This window comes from Denticeps clupeoides, unplaced genomic scaffold, assembly GCF_900700375.1.
Source record: "Denticeps clupeoides unplaced genomic scaffold, fDenClu1.1, whole genome shotgun sequence".
Lineage (NCBI taxonomy): Eukaryota > Metazoa > Chordata > Actinopteri > Clupeiformes > Denticipitidae > Denticeps > Denticeps clupeoides.
Window position 1 is genome coordinate 233,546 of NW_021629993.1, and position 15,472 is coordinate 249,017.

At 49.6% G+C, this 15,472-nt stretch overlaps 2 protein-coding genes across 12 annotated transcripts in view; both read left to right on the forward strand.

The window, feature by feature from the left end:
* The first annotated feature begins 1,152 nt into the window (after window positions 1-1,152).
* On the forward strand, window positions 1,153-12,015 carry LOC114779525 (EF-hand calcium-binding domain-containing protein 4A-like). Of its 8 annotated transcripts, none has more exons than XM_028967401.1 (19): window positions 1,153-1,166; window positions 3,002-3,097; window positions 4,126-4,355; window positions 4,427-4,538; window positions 5,148-5,262; window positions 5,355-5,501; window positions 5,980-6,070; window positions 6,397-6,480; window positions 6,574-6,761; window positions 7,166-7,237; window positions 7,544-7,598; window positions 9,328-9,407; window positions 9,616-9,736; window positions 10,460-10,565; window positions 10,638-10,719; window positions 10,805-10,919; window positions 11,264-11,371; window positions 11,454-11,530; window positions 11,846-12,015. In XM_028967401.1, the coding sequence occupies exons 3-19, from the start codon at window positions 4,128-4,130 to the stop codon at window positions 11,931-11,933; spliced, it is 1,869 nt and encodes a 622-aa protein (XP_028823234.1). In that variant the 5' UTR covers window positions 1,153-1,166; window positions 3,002-3,097; window positions 4,126-4,127; the 3' UTR covers window positions 11,934-12,015. The 8 variants fall into 8 exon arrangements, with proteins under 8 accessions (XP_028823234.1, XP_028823235.1, XP_028823236.1 ...); XM_028967402.1 differs by having other exon boundaries at window positions 1,157-1,171; XM_028967403.1 differs by adding an exon at window positions 3,294-3,965 and having other exon boundaries at window positions 1,163-3,097.
* A 185-nt stretch (window positions 12,016-12,200) lies between these two features.
* Window positions 12,201-15,472, forward strand: part of LOC114779530 (CD151 antigen-like) — a 4,310-nt gene continuing 1,038 nt past the window's right edge. Inside the window, exons 1-6 of one of the 4 annotated variants that reach the window (XM_028967416.1) lie at window positions 12,201-12,392; window positions 12,815-12,917; window positions 13,167-13,358; window positions 15,066-15,140; window positions 15,324-15,344; window positions 15,452-15,472. The exon at window positions 15,452-15,472 is cut by the window's right edge and continues 84 nt beyond it. In XM_028967416.1, the coding sequence (XP_028823249.1) occupies window positions 12,211-12,392; window positions 12,815-12,917; window positions 13,167-13,358; window positions 15,066-15,140; window positions 15,324-15,344; window positions 15,452-15,472 (594 nt within the window). In that variant the 5' untranslated portion in view covers window positions 12,201-12,210. The remainder of the gene's footprint in view (window positions 12,393-12,814; window positions 12,918-13,166; window positions 13,359-15,065; window positions 15,141-15,323; window positions 15,345-15,451) is intronic. The other 3 variants (XM_028967418.1, XM_028967419.1, XM_028967417.1) reach the window with 3 other exon arrangements.

The following is a 15,472-nucleotide window of genomic DNA, read 5'->3' on the forward strand; positions in this document are numbered from 1 at the left end:
CTCTCCACAATACAGGCGCATACATGACAGGACTCCCTCTGCTGGTCTTCACTGGTACTGCATCGCATATTAACACGGTGACATTTGAGTGTAATAAAGTGCACGTTTGTGTAGTTCTTTAGGGCGTTCGTTGTTCTTTTATTGTAGGAGTCATATGTACATTATTCAGGACTGGTCTGATTGATCAATAAACGCCACAGTCCCTGTAGGTATTGCAGGAAAATATTGCACCATATCTAACCTAGAGCTAAACACACTGTGGAAATGAGAGGAACCTTGTCTCATCACCTCTTCCTCTCTCCATAACCGGCAGCAACAACTGGGCAACGTCTCCATCTTCAAATCGGTCCAGCAAAGGATGTATGGTGTGAGCAAGACTGAAGGCCACAGTCCGGTGCTACTTCATCATGGTCTAGTTTGGAGCAGGCACCATCAGGACAGGAACAGCCTGCAACTGAGTTATTGATGCCTCCCTGCCTTGTATACAGGAAACGAGCAGGAAAAACTCTGACCCCTCACTCCATGGACACAATTTGTCCATATAAAAACGGTATACGGCAGACCAACATCGGCCTCATAAACCCTGTACACCACGGTCCATATCTAACACTACTTGGTCTACACTCCATACTTTGATGTATGTCGTGCTGTCTGGTTCATTATTCTATATGTTGCTCTCTACTGTGTATTGTACTGTGTTGCTTGAGGGACACCGACAGCCGGACCCAAATTTACCTGTCCAATAAACCCAACAGACCCCACTTACTACCATCGTGTCCCTGAGCAGGACACTTAACCCTGAGTGTCTCCAGGGTAGGACTGTCCCTGTAACTACTGACTGTAAATCTGGATAAGGACGTCTGGTAAATGCTGTAAAAGGTACTTCATTTTCATTAAGCTAAACATAACTATGGATGCCTCCTTCTGTAACCATGTGACATGGCGCATTTAATGGCAGGACCGTGAAAGCTCTGGAAACCGAATGATAATTGCTGGTGTCTTCTCCTTGTAAGTCGCTTTGGAAAAAAAAAGAGTCTGCCAAGTAAAGTAAAGTAAAGTAAAGTACAGCTGTGGTTCCTCCTCTACACCAGAGTTTACGGTAAAGCCCGGGCTCCGGAGCGACCTCTAGTGGCGCAGTGTGTATACAGGTGAATTCCAGCAGACAGGTGAGGTGAGCGGCTGCGTTTCTCTCGTCTCGTCTCGGGCGCTTTTATTCTGCGCTTCATGATGGTCTTGTGGGAGTAAATGGGTTTGTGGACGTGTGAGGTTGAGTCTGCAGGTGACGTTTGTTGTGACGATCCTCTGCTTCTGGGAGAAGGTGGAATGGAGAAAACATGAGCAGGTCATGGATTTTGTAGGTGAAGGTGACTGAGCTGATTATTATTTGAGCGTCTTATTGGAGTCATGTGGTGTACAGAACCTGCGAGCTTTTGTTGACTGCTGTTGCTTGGTTGCTTGGTTGATGATTAGATAGATCTTCTGCTGATCTGCTTCAGAACGAGATCTTCTTCTCCACAGGCAGGAGGCATCAGATCAGTAAATAGAAAGAACCCTGGGATATACTGTAATCATATAAAGCTTATCTGAAGTTGCCATTTGGTTGTCAGGTCTTACTTATCTTCAGACACACACAGCTTGGGTAAAGGTTAACCTACTTTATTTGACCTTGGGTTTCACAATATCTGGCGCAGGTTTGGGACGCATGTGTGTTTATCCCACGGAGAACGTGGTGCAGATTGGAGTTAAAAATGGAAATGTGTGTGTTTTCATGTGGTGGTCACTCCCCATGACCACCTGTACCACGATCCCCGACAGCCCGTATAGTTCTGCATTTACTCTGCGACCACCCGTATCACTCTGCGTTCACTCTGCGAATGGCCGTATCACTCTGCGACCACCAGTATCACTCTGCTTTCACTCTGCGACCACCTGTATAACTCTGCATTCTCCTCAACCACCCGGATCACTCTACGTTCACTCTGCGACCACCCGTATCACTCTGTGTTCACTCTGCAAATGGCCGTATCACTCTGCGACCACCAGTATCACTCTGCGTTCACTCTGCAACCACCTGTATAACTCTGCATTCTCCTCAACCACCCGGATCACTCTATGTTCACTCTGTGACCGCCCGTATCACTCTACGTTCACTCTGCGACCGCCTGTATCACTCTACGTTCACTCTGCGACCACCAGTATCACTCTACGTTCACTCTGCGACCGCCCGGATCACTCTCCGTTCACTCCGCGACCGCCCGGATCACTCTACGTTCACTCTGCGACCGCCCGGATCACTCTCCGTTCACTCCGCGACCGCCCGGATCACTCTGTGTTCACTCTGCGACCGCCCGTATCACTCTACGTTCACTCTGCGACCGCCCGTATCACTCTGCGTTCACTCTGCGACCGCCCGTATCACTCTGCGTTCACTCTGCGACCGCCTGTATCACTCTGCGTTCACTCTGCGACCGCCTGTATCACTCTACGTTCACTCTGCGACCACCAGTATCACTCTACGTTCACTCTGCGACCGCCCGGATCACTCTGTGTTCACTCTGCGACCGCCCGTATCACTCTACGTTCACTCTGCGACCGCCCGTATCACTCTGCGTTCACTCTGCGACCGCCTGTATCACTCTACGTTCACTCTGCGACCACCAGTATCACTCTACGTTCACTCTGCGACCGCCCGGATCACTCTCCGTTCACTCCGCGACCACCAGTATCACTCTACGTTCACTCTGCGACCGCCCGTATCACTCTGTGTTCACTCTGCGACCGCCCGTATCACTCTGCGTACACTCTGCGATCACCCGTATCACTCTGCGTTCACTCTGCGACCGCCCGTATCACTCTGCGACCGCCCGTATCACTCTGCGTACACTCTGCGACCGCCCGTATCACTCTGTGCTCTCCGTAATTCTTGTCGATTTGTGGTGGTTTGTCTATGTAAAACTCTGCAAATGTCATATTTGCATCTCCTCCTCATCTGTGGCAGCAGCAGCTCCTCACTCTCATCCTGCTCACCTTTGGTCCACATCCTGGAGAAAGAACCTGACAGTCTGAGGAGGAGGAAGAGGCTGTGAGGGTGAGGAAGGTGTGTTTTTTATGTGTGTGATTTTGATTTACAGTAAATAAACCTGTATGCACAGCTTCTGCCGCGCAGTAAGACCAATTTCCAGACGCGAAGCACTTTTCATACACAGTGATCATTCAGATGAAATCAAGCGGCAGGAAATATACAATATTACTTTACTTTACTTTACTTTACTTTACTTTACTTTACTTGGCAGGCGCTTTTATCCAAAGTGACCTTCAAGAGGAAGACACCAGCAGTTCTCGTTCGGTTTCTGTAGGTCTTCCCCTGGTCGTTCAGGACCAGCGTGGTGTAGAGCAGCATGTGGTGTTTAGTAAAGGAGGGGCTCGGCGAGTAAACCGGCGCCTGTGGCATCCTGATTCCTGGATTCCGGGATCAGAGGGATGGTGATCATTCATGTGTGCTGGTGGATGATGATTCGTGCTGGTGGAGGACGGTGATCCGTTTCACAGACTCCTCTGCGCTGGATGTAGGTGGTGATGGTGAAGATCTCTATTACACTATTATTACTGTGGAGGTAGATCCGGTTCTGGTAAACCAGTTCGCAGTAAATAAAGGAAGGAGAGACAAACAGAAACGTCTCCGCCACGCCCATCTCAGGGCTCCTCCTGCTCTGCAGAGTAAATCACCTGAAGACATGGAGGCTCCAGACCAGAGTTGGAAATTGGTCTTCGCCTCACGATTCCATTTGATTCGTTTCAACCTGACAATCCAAATATCAGTAAATAAGTGATGGAGTCCAAGCAGCAGCATCATTCAGAAGTCATCAGAAGATCACCAAACGTTCTGAAGGCGGAAGACAGAATCATCATGAGCTGGAATCTTTCAGACGTCTGACGGTTAGGTGGACATTATATGTGATTCTTTTGTAAGTAGTAGGACAAGGCAGGAATTTGTAGTGATGTGTGTTCCATTCGAGAGCTCCGTTGAATCCTGGGAAATAATAATAAGGTTCTGGCGCCCTCTGCAGGTGAATTTTCACTGTAAAAAATGTGAATCTTACTCAGATTTATAATTCGCTGTTCCAGTGATGTCAGCCTGGCTGGGGGACGGGGAGGTGCTGGAAGCAGAGGGCAGTGGGGAGACTTCGCCCTGCAGCCTCAGATTGAGGGGCAGTGGAAGCCCCATGCCTCCCAGGCTCAGAGGAGGTGGGGCGTCTCCTCGAACCGGCCACCGTGACGGCATGGGCCGGGCCAAGGAGCTGTTCGAACTGTGCGATAAAGAAGGCAAGGGCTTCATCACCAAACGGGACATGCAGGTGAGCGCCGATACGGAACCGATACCGGTCGCCTGGGCGGGATGACCGACTCTGCTCTGTCTGGTTGCCAGCGGTTACAGGAGGAGCTGCCACTGTCCCCTGAGCAGCTGGAGTCCGTGTTCGAGAGTCTGGACAAGGACCGGAATGGCTTCCTCACACCGATGGAGTTTCACACTGGACTGGGTCAGCTGGACTGCTTTCCGGAACTCTCCCCACCTGCAACTTTAATAATCTAGAAACGGCCGAGTAGACTGGACTTAAATTAATATCTTTTTTTTTTTTTTAATTGCATGGTGGTGGCATGGTGACCTAAACACATCACACTAAACCCGCTACATCATGCACTGGTGGCACCGCACGATTCATTTTTATCTCCTGCATGGAGCACCATGAAAAAAAGGCTAAAATATCTCAAGACGGTGTGATGCAATCCATCCAACTTCACAACCACGAGTGCATCAAAGTGCCGTACACGGAGACACCGGACAAATAACACACAATATGCATAAAATGAAAAAAACAAAATTCATTAAGAAAAGAAAAGAAATACAATAAAACAAACACCTTCAATGCATGTCGAAAACCTAAATGTCTTTTTCTTGCAGCATTGTATTATATTAATGCACAGGCCTGCGTATAGTTAATCATTTATTAGTAATATCCGTAATGGACAACTTGTTAGTTAATGTTAATGGCATCAACCAGAGGAAATTCCTTCTAGTCTGGTTACAGGTGTCGAAGGTCACGGCCGTGTACTTCATTGTACTTCCTGTTTACATGTCCCCCCCCCAGGAGGTCAGGAGGGTGAACAGCCACCAGTAATGGTGGGGGCGGTGAAGGTGGAGGGAGGGGAGATCCAGTTCTCGCAGATCCTGGTGGAGCTGGGAGCAGAGAAGATCTTTAAAGAGTGAGTGAAGCCCACGACCGGCACAGTTCTGCTCTTTATCGCTGTTCATTATGGGTTGTGTGTGTGTGTGTGTGTGTGTGTGTGTGTGTCAGTCAGTGGGAGCTGTGTGATCTGTGGGTCCAGCTGCAGACGGAACGTCCACAGATGCTGAGTGCGCTGGAGGAGCTGCTGACCCACGTGTTGACCCACCTCCAGGACTCCCTCAGGGAGAGGGAGAGTTTGGAGCAGGCGCTGCGCAGGTCACCCCTCCTTCTGTCCATCCGTGTCCCACCAGTGTTTCGCCCATTTTACATCGTATACATGTGACCAGTATTCAGCCCCGCCCACACTGCCCACAAGTTAGAATTCCTGGTCCGATGTCCCCCACGATCAGGACAGTATGAGGAAGATGCAGTGACAATCATGACATCATGTCATTTCGGAATGGGACAGTGGTGGAGGTGGCAGACCTTTCGTTATCAGAAGGTTGTTGGTTCGAATCCCAAACTGCCATGGTTCCACTGAGGTCCCCTTGATGAAGGTTCCATCCCCACACGCTGCTCCCCGGGCGCCTGTCATGGTGCCCACTGCTCACCAAGGGTGACGGTTAAATACAGAGGACACGTTTCACCGTGTCTCACCATGACAGTCACTTCACTTTATTCCAGCATCACAGTGATGAATGAATGAAGTTGATCTACTGATTCTGATGCTGATGAAAGTCTCTCTCTCTCTCAGACGGGAGTATGACCACGACCGGGTGGTCCGGTCCATATACGAGGACATGGAGCACCAGATTAAAGAGGAGCGTGAGAAACGGGCCACTCAGGTACGCAGTCCTGAATCCAGTTATGATCATGTGGACGTAGCTTCGTAGAAAAGCTAAGTAGAAAAGGGGGCGGTGGTGGCCTAGCGGTTAAGGAAGCGGCCCCGTAATCAGAAGGTTGCCGGTTCAAATCCCGATCCGCCCGAGGTGCCACTGAGCAAAGCACCGTCCCCACACACTGCTCCCCGGGCGCCTGTCATGGTGCCCACTGCTCACTCAGGGTGATGGTTAAATGCAGAGGACAAATTTCACTGTGTGCTGTGCTGCTGTGTACCACATGTGACAATCACTTTACTTTAAGCTGTTGTTTGGTTGGTTGGATGGTGCAGCAGTGTGACCGGAGGGAGCAGCTACAGGAGCAGCTGATGGCATGTGAGCAGGAGCTGGAGTTTACACTCACCAAGCAGAGAGAGGTTCGTCTTCTCGCGTCCTCCGTCCCCCCTTTTCTGTTGAGTCTCCTTCAGGAACGTTCTGCAGTAACGAAATGACCGATGTTCTCCGGGCAGCTGGAGAACCGCGTTGCGGTGCTAACTGGAGAACAGTCTGAAACACGCGACCAGAACCACAGGCTGCATTCGGTCAACCTGCAGCTGCAGGAACAGCTGGACTCCAGCAGGGACGAGCTGCAGACGGCGCTGAGTCTCCTGGAGCAGCTGCAGACTTCCCTGAAGCAGCAGCAGAGCCGCAAGGACAGGTGTGTGTGTGTGTGTGTGTGTGTGATATCTGTGTGTGTGCGCGTGTACGTGTGTGTGTGTGTGTGTGTGATATCTGTGTGTGTGCGCGTGTACGTGTGTGTGTGTGTGTGTGTGATATCTGTGTGTGTGCGCGTGTACGTGTGTGTGTGTGTTTGTGCGCGTGTACGTGTGTGTGTGTGTGCATGTATGTGTGTGTTTGTGCGCGTGTACGTGTGTGTGTGTGTTTGTGCGCGTGTGTGTGTGCATGTATGTGTGTGTTTGTGCGCGTGTACGTGTGTGTGTGTGTGTGCATGTATGTGTGTGTTTGTGCGCGTGTACGTGTGTGTGTACGTGTGTGTGTGTGTGTGTGTGTGTGTGAGTGTAAGCGTGTCTGTATGAAGTTGTTACTGGTTTCTCTGTGCAGGGACGTGCTGAAGGTGTCTAAGAACATGCAGAGAGAGAAGGAGAGTCTCTTGAGACAACTGGACCTGCTCAGGTACACACACCTACATATTAAGGGCAGTGGTGGCCTAGCGGTTAAGGAAGCGGCCCCGTAATCAGAAGGTTGCGGGTTCGACTCCCGATCCGCCAAGGTGCCACTGTGGTCCCCTTGATGAAGGTCCCGTCCCCACGCACTGCTCCCCGGGCGCCTGTTATGGTGCCCACTGCTCACCAAGGGTGACGGTTAAATACAGAGGACACGTGTCACTGTGTCTCACAATGACAATCACATCACAATCCAGATACACAGAAGTGAAATCATCAGAGGATCATCTCACTGCCGTTTCTCTCCGTCTTCAAGGGACATGAACAAACGTCTCCGTGATGAGAAGGATGCCCACCAGACCCAGAAGAGGGTTAGTTACAGACAATCCTTCCAGACCCTCCCTTCCTTCCCACAATGCACCTGTGGACTGGAGTCCTCCCCCTGGGCGTGGCCTTTTCTCCCTAACTGACTCTGCTTGGCTGGACTAGTTGAAGTACATCCTGCATGAACCTGGCTCCTGGGCTGGTTTTCTTCCTTTCGGTTGTGGCATCATCTCCTCCTCCTCCCCACACCGCCCTGTAGACGCCACAGAGGGCAGGACTGACTCTCCAGGGGGTTAAGTTGTAGTGTTGGACGGATACGAATCTTCATGGGAGATGTTTTAGAAGCAGGTGGGGAGTGTGGGTGGCGATGATGAGATTTCTTTTTCAGGTTTGTCCACTTTCCAGATTTTCAACTGAGCTGGTCATGTGACCAAGGCTCAGCTCATGAAGTAGGTGTGGTGGAGCTGGGGAGGGATAAAATGAAAGGGAGAGAGAGAACAGGAGAAAACCAGCAAATAAGGATTTTAATGTTCTCAGATAGCTGCTCAGGAGCTTTACTCTGTACATGTTATCAGTTCTGGAGAGGCTAAATGAATTATTTCATGTTTAGTTTCACATTTTGTCTTTGAAAGACAGCTGCTGGAACTGTGCATGTGTGTGTCTGTGTGTCCATGTCCAGAAGCCGTGGATGAATTATATCTACTATAACAAATCTACTAAGATCACTTATAATATAAGCTGATTTATGAAGCACATCCCATGCAGCCAGGCAGCTTGATGTCTTGTAGCAGGATATACGTCCAATTAGAACAGCAGTGTCGTTTTGGACTTCTGTCCTCATGATTTCACACCATGGTCCAGTTCATCAGGAGCGTCAAGTGTCCTCATTTTTCAGGAGTGTATGAACCTCATGGGTTCTTCCGGGCTGCTGTCAGTTTTGGGGGTGACTGAATTTGCTTACAGACGCTCTGATTGACATGAAATCAGTAGAGAAAATCTGTGTGAGGTGTTGATGTGTGAACATGTCCTGAATAAAAACCTTCTCTGGACTAAGCGTCCATGTTGCTCTTTCAGAGTCTGCGGGATTTACCTTCAAATGTACACAACCTGTGTTTGCAGTTCATGTGTATCTGCCAGCTGCTCCCGCGTCAGAGAGGAGTGAAACGTGTGAGAAGGCTTCAGCAGGCGTGGTCCCATGGGTGCAGCACACATCACCCAACCCAGCCTGGACATTAAATACAATATTAATTAGTATAGCTCCATCCTACAATGGATGTATTTCAGACGACTGATGTGTTGTTGGGTTTGGCCTCCATTATTCTCAAGCTGTGACTAATGACCAAAAAAGGAGGTCACACCGGCCTTCAAAGCTCATGAAGTCTGAAATGTGACCCAGAAGAAGAAATGTTGAGATCTTTGTGCTAAAACTATGAATTATATAAATTAGCTACAGGCCATAAACTACCTGCATTGCACTGTATACCAATCTACAGTTGTCAGTTTTGCATCCTAAGCCCTCCATCCCATCATCTCACCTGAGGTTGTCTCCCAGTTATTAGGCTTTGCTAGGCCCTTGACAGTGTCTACAGAGTCTTTTTGTATTCACTGGACACCTGCACGTGTGTTTGTCGAGCTCACTGCACTAAATAGGCTCCAGATTCACATGGAGTTATAACTGTGGGAAAGGTCAGAATACGCAAAGGCTCACAAATACACACAATACATGACCCCGTCTCATTTTTCATTCGCCCTCTCGTGTTCACCCCTCTCTTCTAGAGATGTAACGTGAGGAGGCTTTTGGAGAAGAAGGGTTCAGTAATAGGAGACTACTTACTACACAGCAACACAGTTAGCAGGTATGATGGTTTAGTCCCTACTGTTCCCATTATACCAGAACATCTAAACTGAATTTGTTTAGGTGTCTTTTTGGATACTTTAATGAATGCAGCTTATAGGAATGTCTTTAGTTTCTTTTACTTTCACTCATTTTGAGAAGCACCAGTGGAACATACAAGCGCTCAGAAAAGTCTGATAAGTACTGACATGTTCCACCTGGTCAATAAGGCAGCCAAGCTCCACTGAAGGCCTCAACACCTCCACTGAGCCAGAAAGAACAGCAGGGTGCCAGGACACCCAAACCAAAGAGACACGACAGCCAGCGGATGGACAGCAAGACTCCTCTCAGGTAGACCAAACTTTTCATGTCCTTCAGGTGCTCCATGAGGTCCATCTTCATGGAAGACTCCACTTATGCCAACAACTGCAGTTGAGAGACTCATAATGACGTACCCCGGGATCAATTTTAGGACCATAATTATTCCTAACAAACTTTCAAAACACTGAAATCAGGTTGCGTCAGGAGGTTTAGAAGATACTGAGTCTGGTAACAGAGCGGGCTAAACAAATCAGATGAAATGTAGTCTAGAAAGATGTCAGGAAATCCATGTAGGCATCTTAAACATGAAAAAAGATCTTCTCATATTCAGGAAGCTGGGTGTGAGTGCTAGTCTACAACTTTGTGTAAATTAACAGGACAGAAGTTGACAGCGTGTGGCCAGAGGTCGTCTTTGGAAAATAGACGTGGGAGTACAGCCAGCATTGCTGCAGAGGTTAACTTGTCAGGTTCAGACCACATGAATCACATTGCATCAAACTGGTCTGTACAACTGCTTATGTACAAGAAAACTGTTTGTAGGTTTCCTGAAGACAAGCACTCCAAGGGAATGGATAATGGAACCATGTCCCGTGGTCTGATGAGACCAAAATTATCTTTTTTGGTTCAGATGTTGTAGAAAGTGAGAAGAATAAAGACAAATAAAGACAACCCTACAGAACATCTCTGGCTCTTTGAGATACTGTCTGGTCTGTGGTGGGTGGGGTTAAGTCTGTCTGCTCTCTCCGCCACCAGCGGGCTTTTAAAGTGATGTTTCTGGGTAACTCTGGAGTGGGGAAGAGCTCCTTCATCCACCATTACTGCAGAGGCCACTTCCCCAACAGCATGAGCTCCACCGTAGGTAAGACTCATGCGCCGGTGGGGTGGTGGTGACGGAGGTCTGAGGGTGATGCGGTGTGTGTTTGTTGGACAGGCATAGATTTCCAGATGAGGAGCGTCACGCTCGACTCCACCCCCATCATCCTGCAGCTGTGGGACACCGCAGGGCAGGAGAGGTCAGAACCTGTCTAAAACCCAACAGAACCGAGCGGTGTTGAGGCGAGAAGTGCTGTGCTGAAGGCCTGCGCTGCTCCTCTGCAGGTTCCACAGCATCACGCAGCAGTACTACCGCAAGGCCGATGGCATCCTGGCCATGTATGACCTCACTCAGGCCGGGTCCCTCACGGCTCTGTCCCACTGGCTGGATCAAGTGCAGGTTAGAGCTGCCTACTGCGAGATCTGATGAGTGGGAGGGGCTTGTTCATTATTTTTAAATAAAACATCCTGACATTGGTCATTATGGCATCATAACAAGGGGATACCATTTTTTTGTGCTAGTGGCCTAGTGGGTAGAAAAAATGCTTATAAAGCAAACCAGAAGAGCACAATGTCCCAGGTTCAAACCCCACTTACTACCATTGTGTCCCTGAGCAAGACACTTAACCCTGAGTGTCTCCAGGGGGACACAGTCCTCGTCATCACCGATTGTAAGGCGCTCTGGATCCGGGCGTCTGGAAAAGGGCAGAGATGTAAATGTGGTATTTTGTGTGTGTTGGGCAGGAGAGGGTTGGAGAAGGGGCGGTGCTGATGCTGGTAGGGAATAAAGCCGACCTGGTGGACAGGGGGAGGAGTGCGGTGACCATGCAGGACGGCCGGCGGATGGCCGAGGTAGAAACCATGAGCAGAATCAGATGCAGAGAGAGAGAGGAGAGGTAATGTGTCTTTGTGACGTGTGTGTGTGTGTGTGTAGCGGTACCAGGCCCAGTACTTTGAGTGCAGCGCTAAGAGCGGCTTCAACATTGAAGAGTCCATGAGCCACATGGCGAGGTGAGTAAAATAACCTGCCGATTTCTGATCGCTTTCTGCTCACTCGCTCGGGTTATAAGTGACGGTGACAGATTTGAACGATTTGGTTACTCTGGAACGTCGTCGTCGTGTAGTTGCACCAGAACTCTGTGCGTCACTGCGGTGGAACCGGTAAAATATGGAAGCAGCCACAAAAATGTGGGCCCAGCAGCAGGAGCATTACAGCTGAGAATTTATGGAGCTATTTATTGTACAACATGCAGCGTAGGAGCCCTGCCCTGGGAGCACCGGGGGACAGAGTGTCTTGGCTGTGATGCATCTTCTTCTCTCCTGCAGGCTGCTGGCTGCTCAGCAGGACTTGCATCGCGAAAACACGGTGGTGTTGGACGGCCACCCGACCGCCAGGGGGCGCTGCTGCAAATAGGCTCTTCTCCCTCTTAACTCATGTTACTGTGCATTACCTGTTCGCTAAATTCTACCTTCTAACTTGATCATTAAAACATTCATCCGACCGTCTGGTTCGCCTGGTTATTTTTGTGGTTGTGGAGCCACGCCACCGTGTGGTCCACTCCTGCCATCGCAGGCCAGCTGGAAATAAACATTTGGATTTTCACACAGTGAAATATGAAAAGACGGTGAATATTCTGGCTGAGTGTGTTTATTTCTGTTTCGCCCCGCTCGGTAACGTAATAAAAGTTGATATGAACGTGAAGCCGGCGCGCCACGGAGACTGGCGCGCTTTATTTAGACGGCCCCGCCCACCCGGCCACGCCCACCCGCGGCGCTCGGAGCGGGGACGGAGCGGGGACGGAGCGGGACGCGACAAGGCAGGTAGGAGAGAGAAGGAGGTCGGGGGGCCCGCGGATCGCTTTACTCCGTGGAGGTGAGGTTATAACGCGTCGTCGCACGTCACCGGGTCCCGTTACTTTCCGCAGCCGCCGCCCTGTCTGCGCGGATTCCTGCTTTTATTATCATCTTCATACTGTCTTCACTTCAGGAGACGTAGCAGAGTAGGAAGACGCTTCATTTCCACATGATCTTAAAGCAGAGAAGGATCCAGACTTTCAAAAGAACTTTAAAAAGCCAGCAAAGAGCCTTCAAGTCCACGCTGAATTTATGCAGCTTACTTGTGGGGTTTGGCAGGAGCGGGTCCTAGATGGTAGAGGGACAGTGTAGTGGGGGTCAGAGCAGGACTGCAGCTGGAACCTACGTCTTAACTGCTCAGATTCAACTTTGACCAAAGTGGACGAGCATGAACCACCAGCACCGCCGCCACCCGGTTTAACGCTCCATCGGATCTTTCAGATCGTTCTTCAGTCTCAGGATGACCATGGAGGAGGACAAGACCAACACGTGCGGGACGATCTGTCTAAAGTACCTGCTCCTCACCTTCAACCTGCTTTTCTGGGTGAGTGCGTGGTGCATGATGGACCCATTTCAGCGAACTAACGGTTTCCGTATGAAGTAGAGGTGGTAGTGGTCCAGAGGGAGCCAGGTTCGAACCCCACATACTGCCATTGTGTCCATGGTTGTCTCCAGGGGGACTGTCCCTGTCACTACTGATTGTAAGGTGCTCTGTGTAAGGGCGTCTGGTAAATGCTGTATATGTAAATGAAGGTGGTGTCTGACACACTGCCTCTACATTTTGTCCTCCTAGCTGGCAGGGGGCGCTGTAATGGCAGTGGGCATCTGGACCCTGGTGGACAAGAGTGACTACATCAGTCTTCTGGCCTCCAGCACTTACTCCGCCGCCGCCTACATCCTCATCCTGGCAGGGGCTGTTGTCATAGTGACAGGAGCAATCGGCTGCTGCGCCACCATCAAGGAGCAGCGGGGCTTTCTGATAGTGGTGAGTGGTGTCACCACGGCGACCAGGGGTGTGACAGCACGTCACTAGAGGTGACACAAGGTCACCATACATGTATGCAAATCAGACAGAACACACACAGACATAAATACACACAGTGCGCCTGTTTAGGAGTAGGTTTAGGACTAGGTGTAGGGTTAGAATTAGGTCTAGAAGTGAAGTGAAAGTGAAGTGATTGTCACTTACACAGCAGCACAGCACACGGTGCACACAGTGAAATGTGTCCTCTGTATTTAACCATCACCCTTGGTGAGCAGTGGGCGGCCATGACAGGTGCCCGGGGGGCAGCGTGTGGGGACGGTGCTTTGCTCAGTGGCACCTCGGCAGATCGGGATTCGAACCGGCTACCTTCTGATTACGGGGCCGCTGTCTTAACCTGCTCGGCCCCCACCGCCCCGTCGTGTAAAGTTAAGATTAGGGTTAGTTAGGTGTACGTCATACCGTGGTGGCTCTCGGAGTTTGCACGCGCACAGATCTGGCACTTCCAAGGCCATAACCCAACCGTCACCGTGGATAAAGTTCGCTTATGGCGGAGGTGGCGTGTTTTCGCCAGGCCGCAGGGTGGAGTGCGTATGCGTGCAGATTCCCTTCGCTGTACATTCTCGCAACGCGTGCTTGAAGCTGAAAGTTGAAACTTTACTGGCGAATCGCAGGCTGGACGGCACGGACGGTCGAGCTACTTTGGTCGCAACGTTTCCCTGAAGTTGCGGCAAATTCAGGCATTTTAGATTGAAACAGTTTATCAGGAAATCCTGGAGGGACTGAAAAACACACACACACACACACACACACACACACCACACACACACACACACACACACACACACACAGTCATCTCTATTTAAAGATTCTATTTAAACTCTGCTGTGATTTTTCCAACACATTGTTAAGAGACACAAATAGTTCCCTGAGTGACATTGTTCCCCGACACCCGGCACTAATGGCCATCAGGGGGCCATCATTTCCTGTCACGTGATCTGATAAACATTATTGACCAAATGGCTTCTTGAATGCATTTGTTAAAAATGTGACCGGCATGACATCGGTACCATGTGTGTGTGTGTGTGTGTGTGTGTGTGTGTGTATATTGACAGTGTTTTAAATGAACATGCATATGAAAGTAAAAACGAAATAAATAACTGTGGATATTGTGATGAATGTAGGTTAGATTTTAGGCAAAATGTGTTTTTTTTTAATGAAGAAACATATTAAAATGTGTGCATCGAGATTCTTGATGAAATGAAAGGAAGCTCAAAGATTTGAGTAGATTTTTTTTTGTGCATTTTGATATTTCTTATATACATATTTGCTGTGAGATGCAAATTTGTTGGTGCAGGGTTGACGTTTTATTTTAAAACTTTATTAATCCCGAATGAAATTGCTTCTCTGTATTTAACCGTCACCCTTGGTGACAGTGGGCACCATGACAGGCGCCCGGGGAGCAGCGTCAAGGGGACCTGGGTGGCACCTCGGCGGATAATATCCACGTTATTATAAAATCTGCAGTGGGTCCAGTTCAGGTCTTTATCGCGGGAGACGGGTGTTTTCATGAAAACACGGCTCAGCGTCCCCCACGTGATGCAACGAGCCACCGGTGTGGAATGGAGCATCACCGGGAGTTAAAGTTTCCCAGAGGGAGGAACATTTTATAACGGACGTTGCCTGTAAATGATTTTTTTTTACTTTCAGTACTTTGTCCTGCTGTTGTTAATTTTCCTGCTGGAGATCACCGCTGGAGTGTTGGCCTACATCTACCACCAGGAGGTGAGAATCGCCATCACCCATCATCATCAGCATATCTTTCCTTCTTTCACTTCACTCCTCATATTGAAATCGCTCCTGGGTGTAGAACCTCTCATTCTGTCCAGCCTCCTGTCGCTATATGATGTCTGCGTGCCCTCTAATTTCATTCCCTTTCTCTCCCTCCTCCATCTTCTCTTGGTCCAGTGTTTTCCTTTCTGCCATCAGGTAAACTCACCACCTTCTAAACCTCTTCTCGCGCCCTCCACTCGTCACCACGCGTGGCAGGTTGACATTTCGTCTGAGAAAGTCTGTGTGTGTGTGTGTGTGTGCAGCTGAGTGACGAGCTCAGGGCC

Coding starts and splice junctions, on each gene's coding strand:
- LOC114779525 (XM_028967401.1), top strand. CDS start 4,128: ATGTCAGCCTGGCTGGGGGACGGGGAGGTGCTGGAAGCAGAGGGCAGT. Junction 4,356..4,426: donor TCACCAAACGGGACATGCAG/GTGAGCGCCGAT, acceptor TCTGGTTGCCAG/CGGTTACAGGAGGAGCTGCC. Junction 5,502..5,979: donor TTGGAGCAGGCGCTGCGCAG/GTCACCCCTCCT, acceptor TCTCTCTCTCAG/ACGGGAGTATGACCACGACC.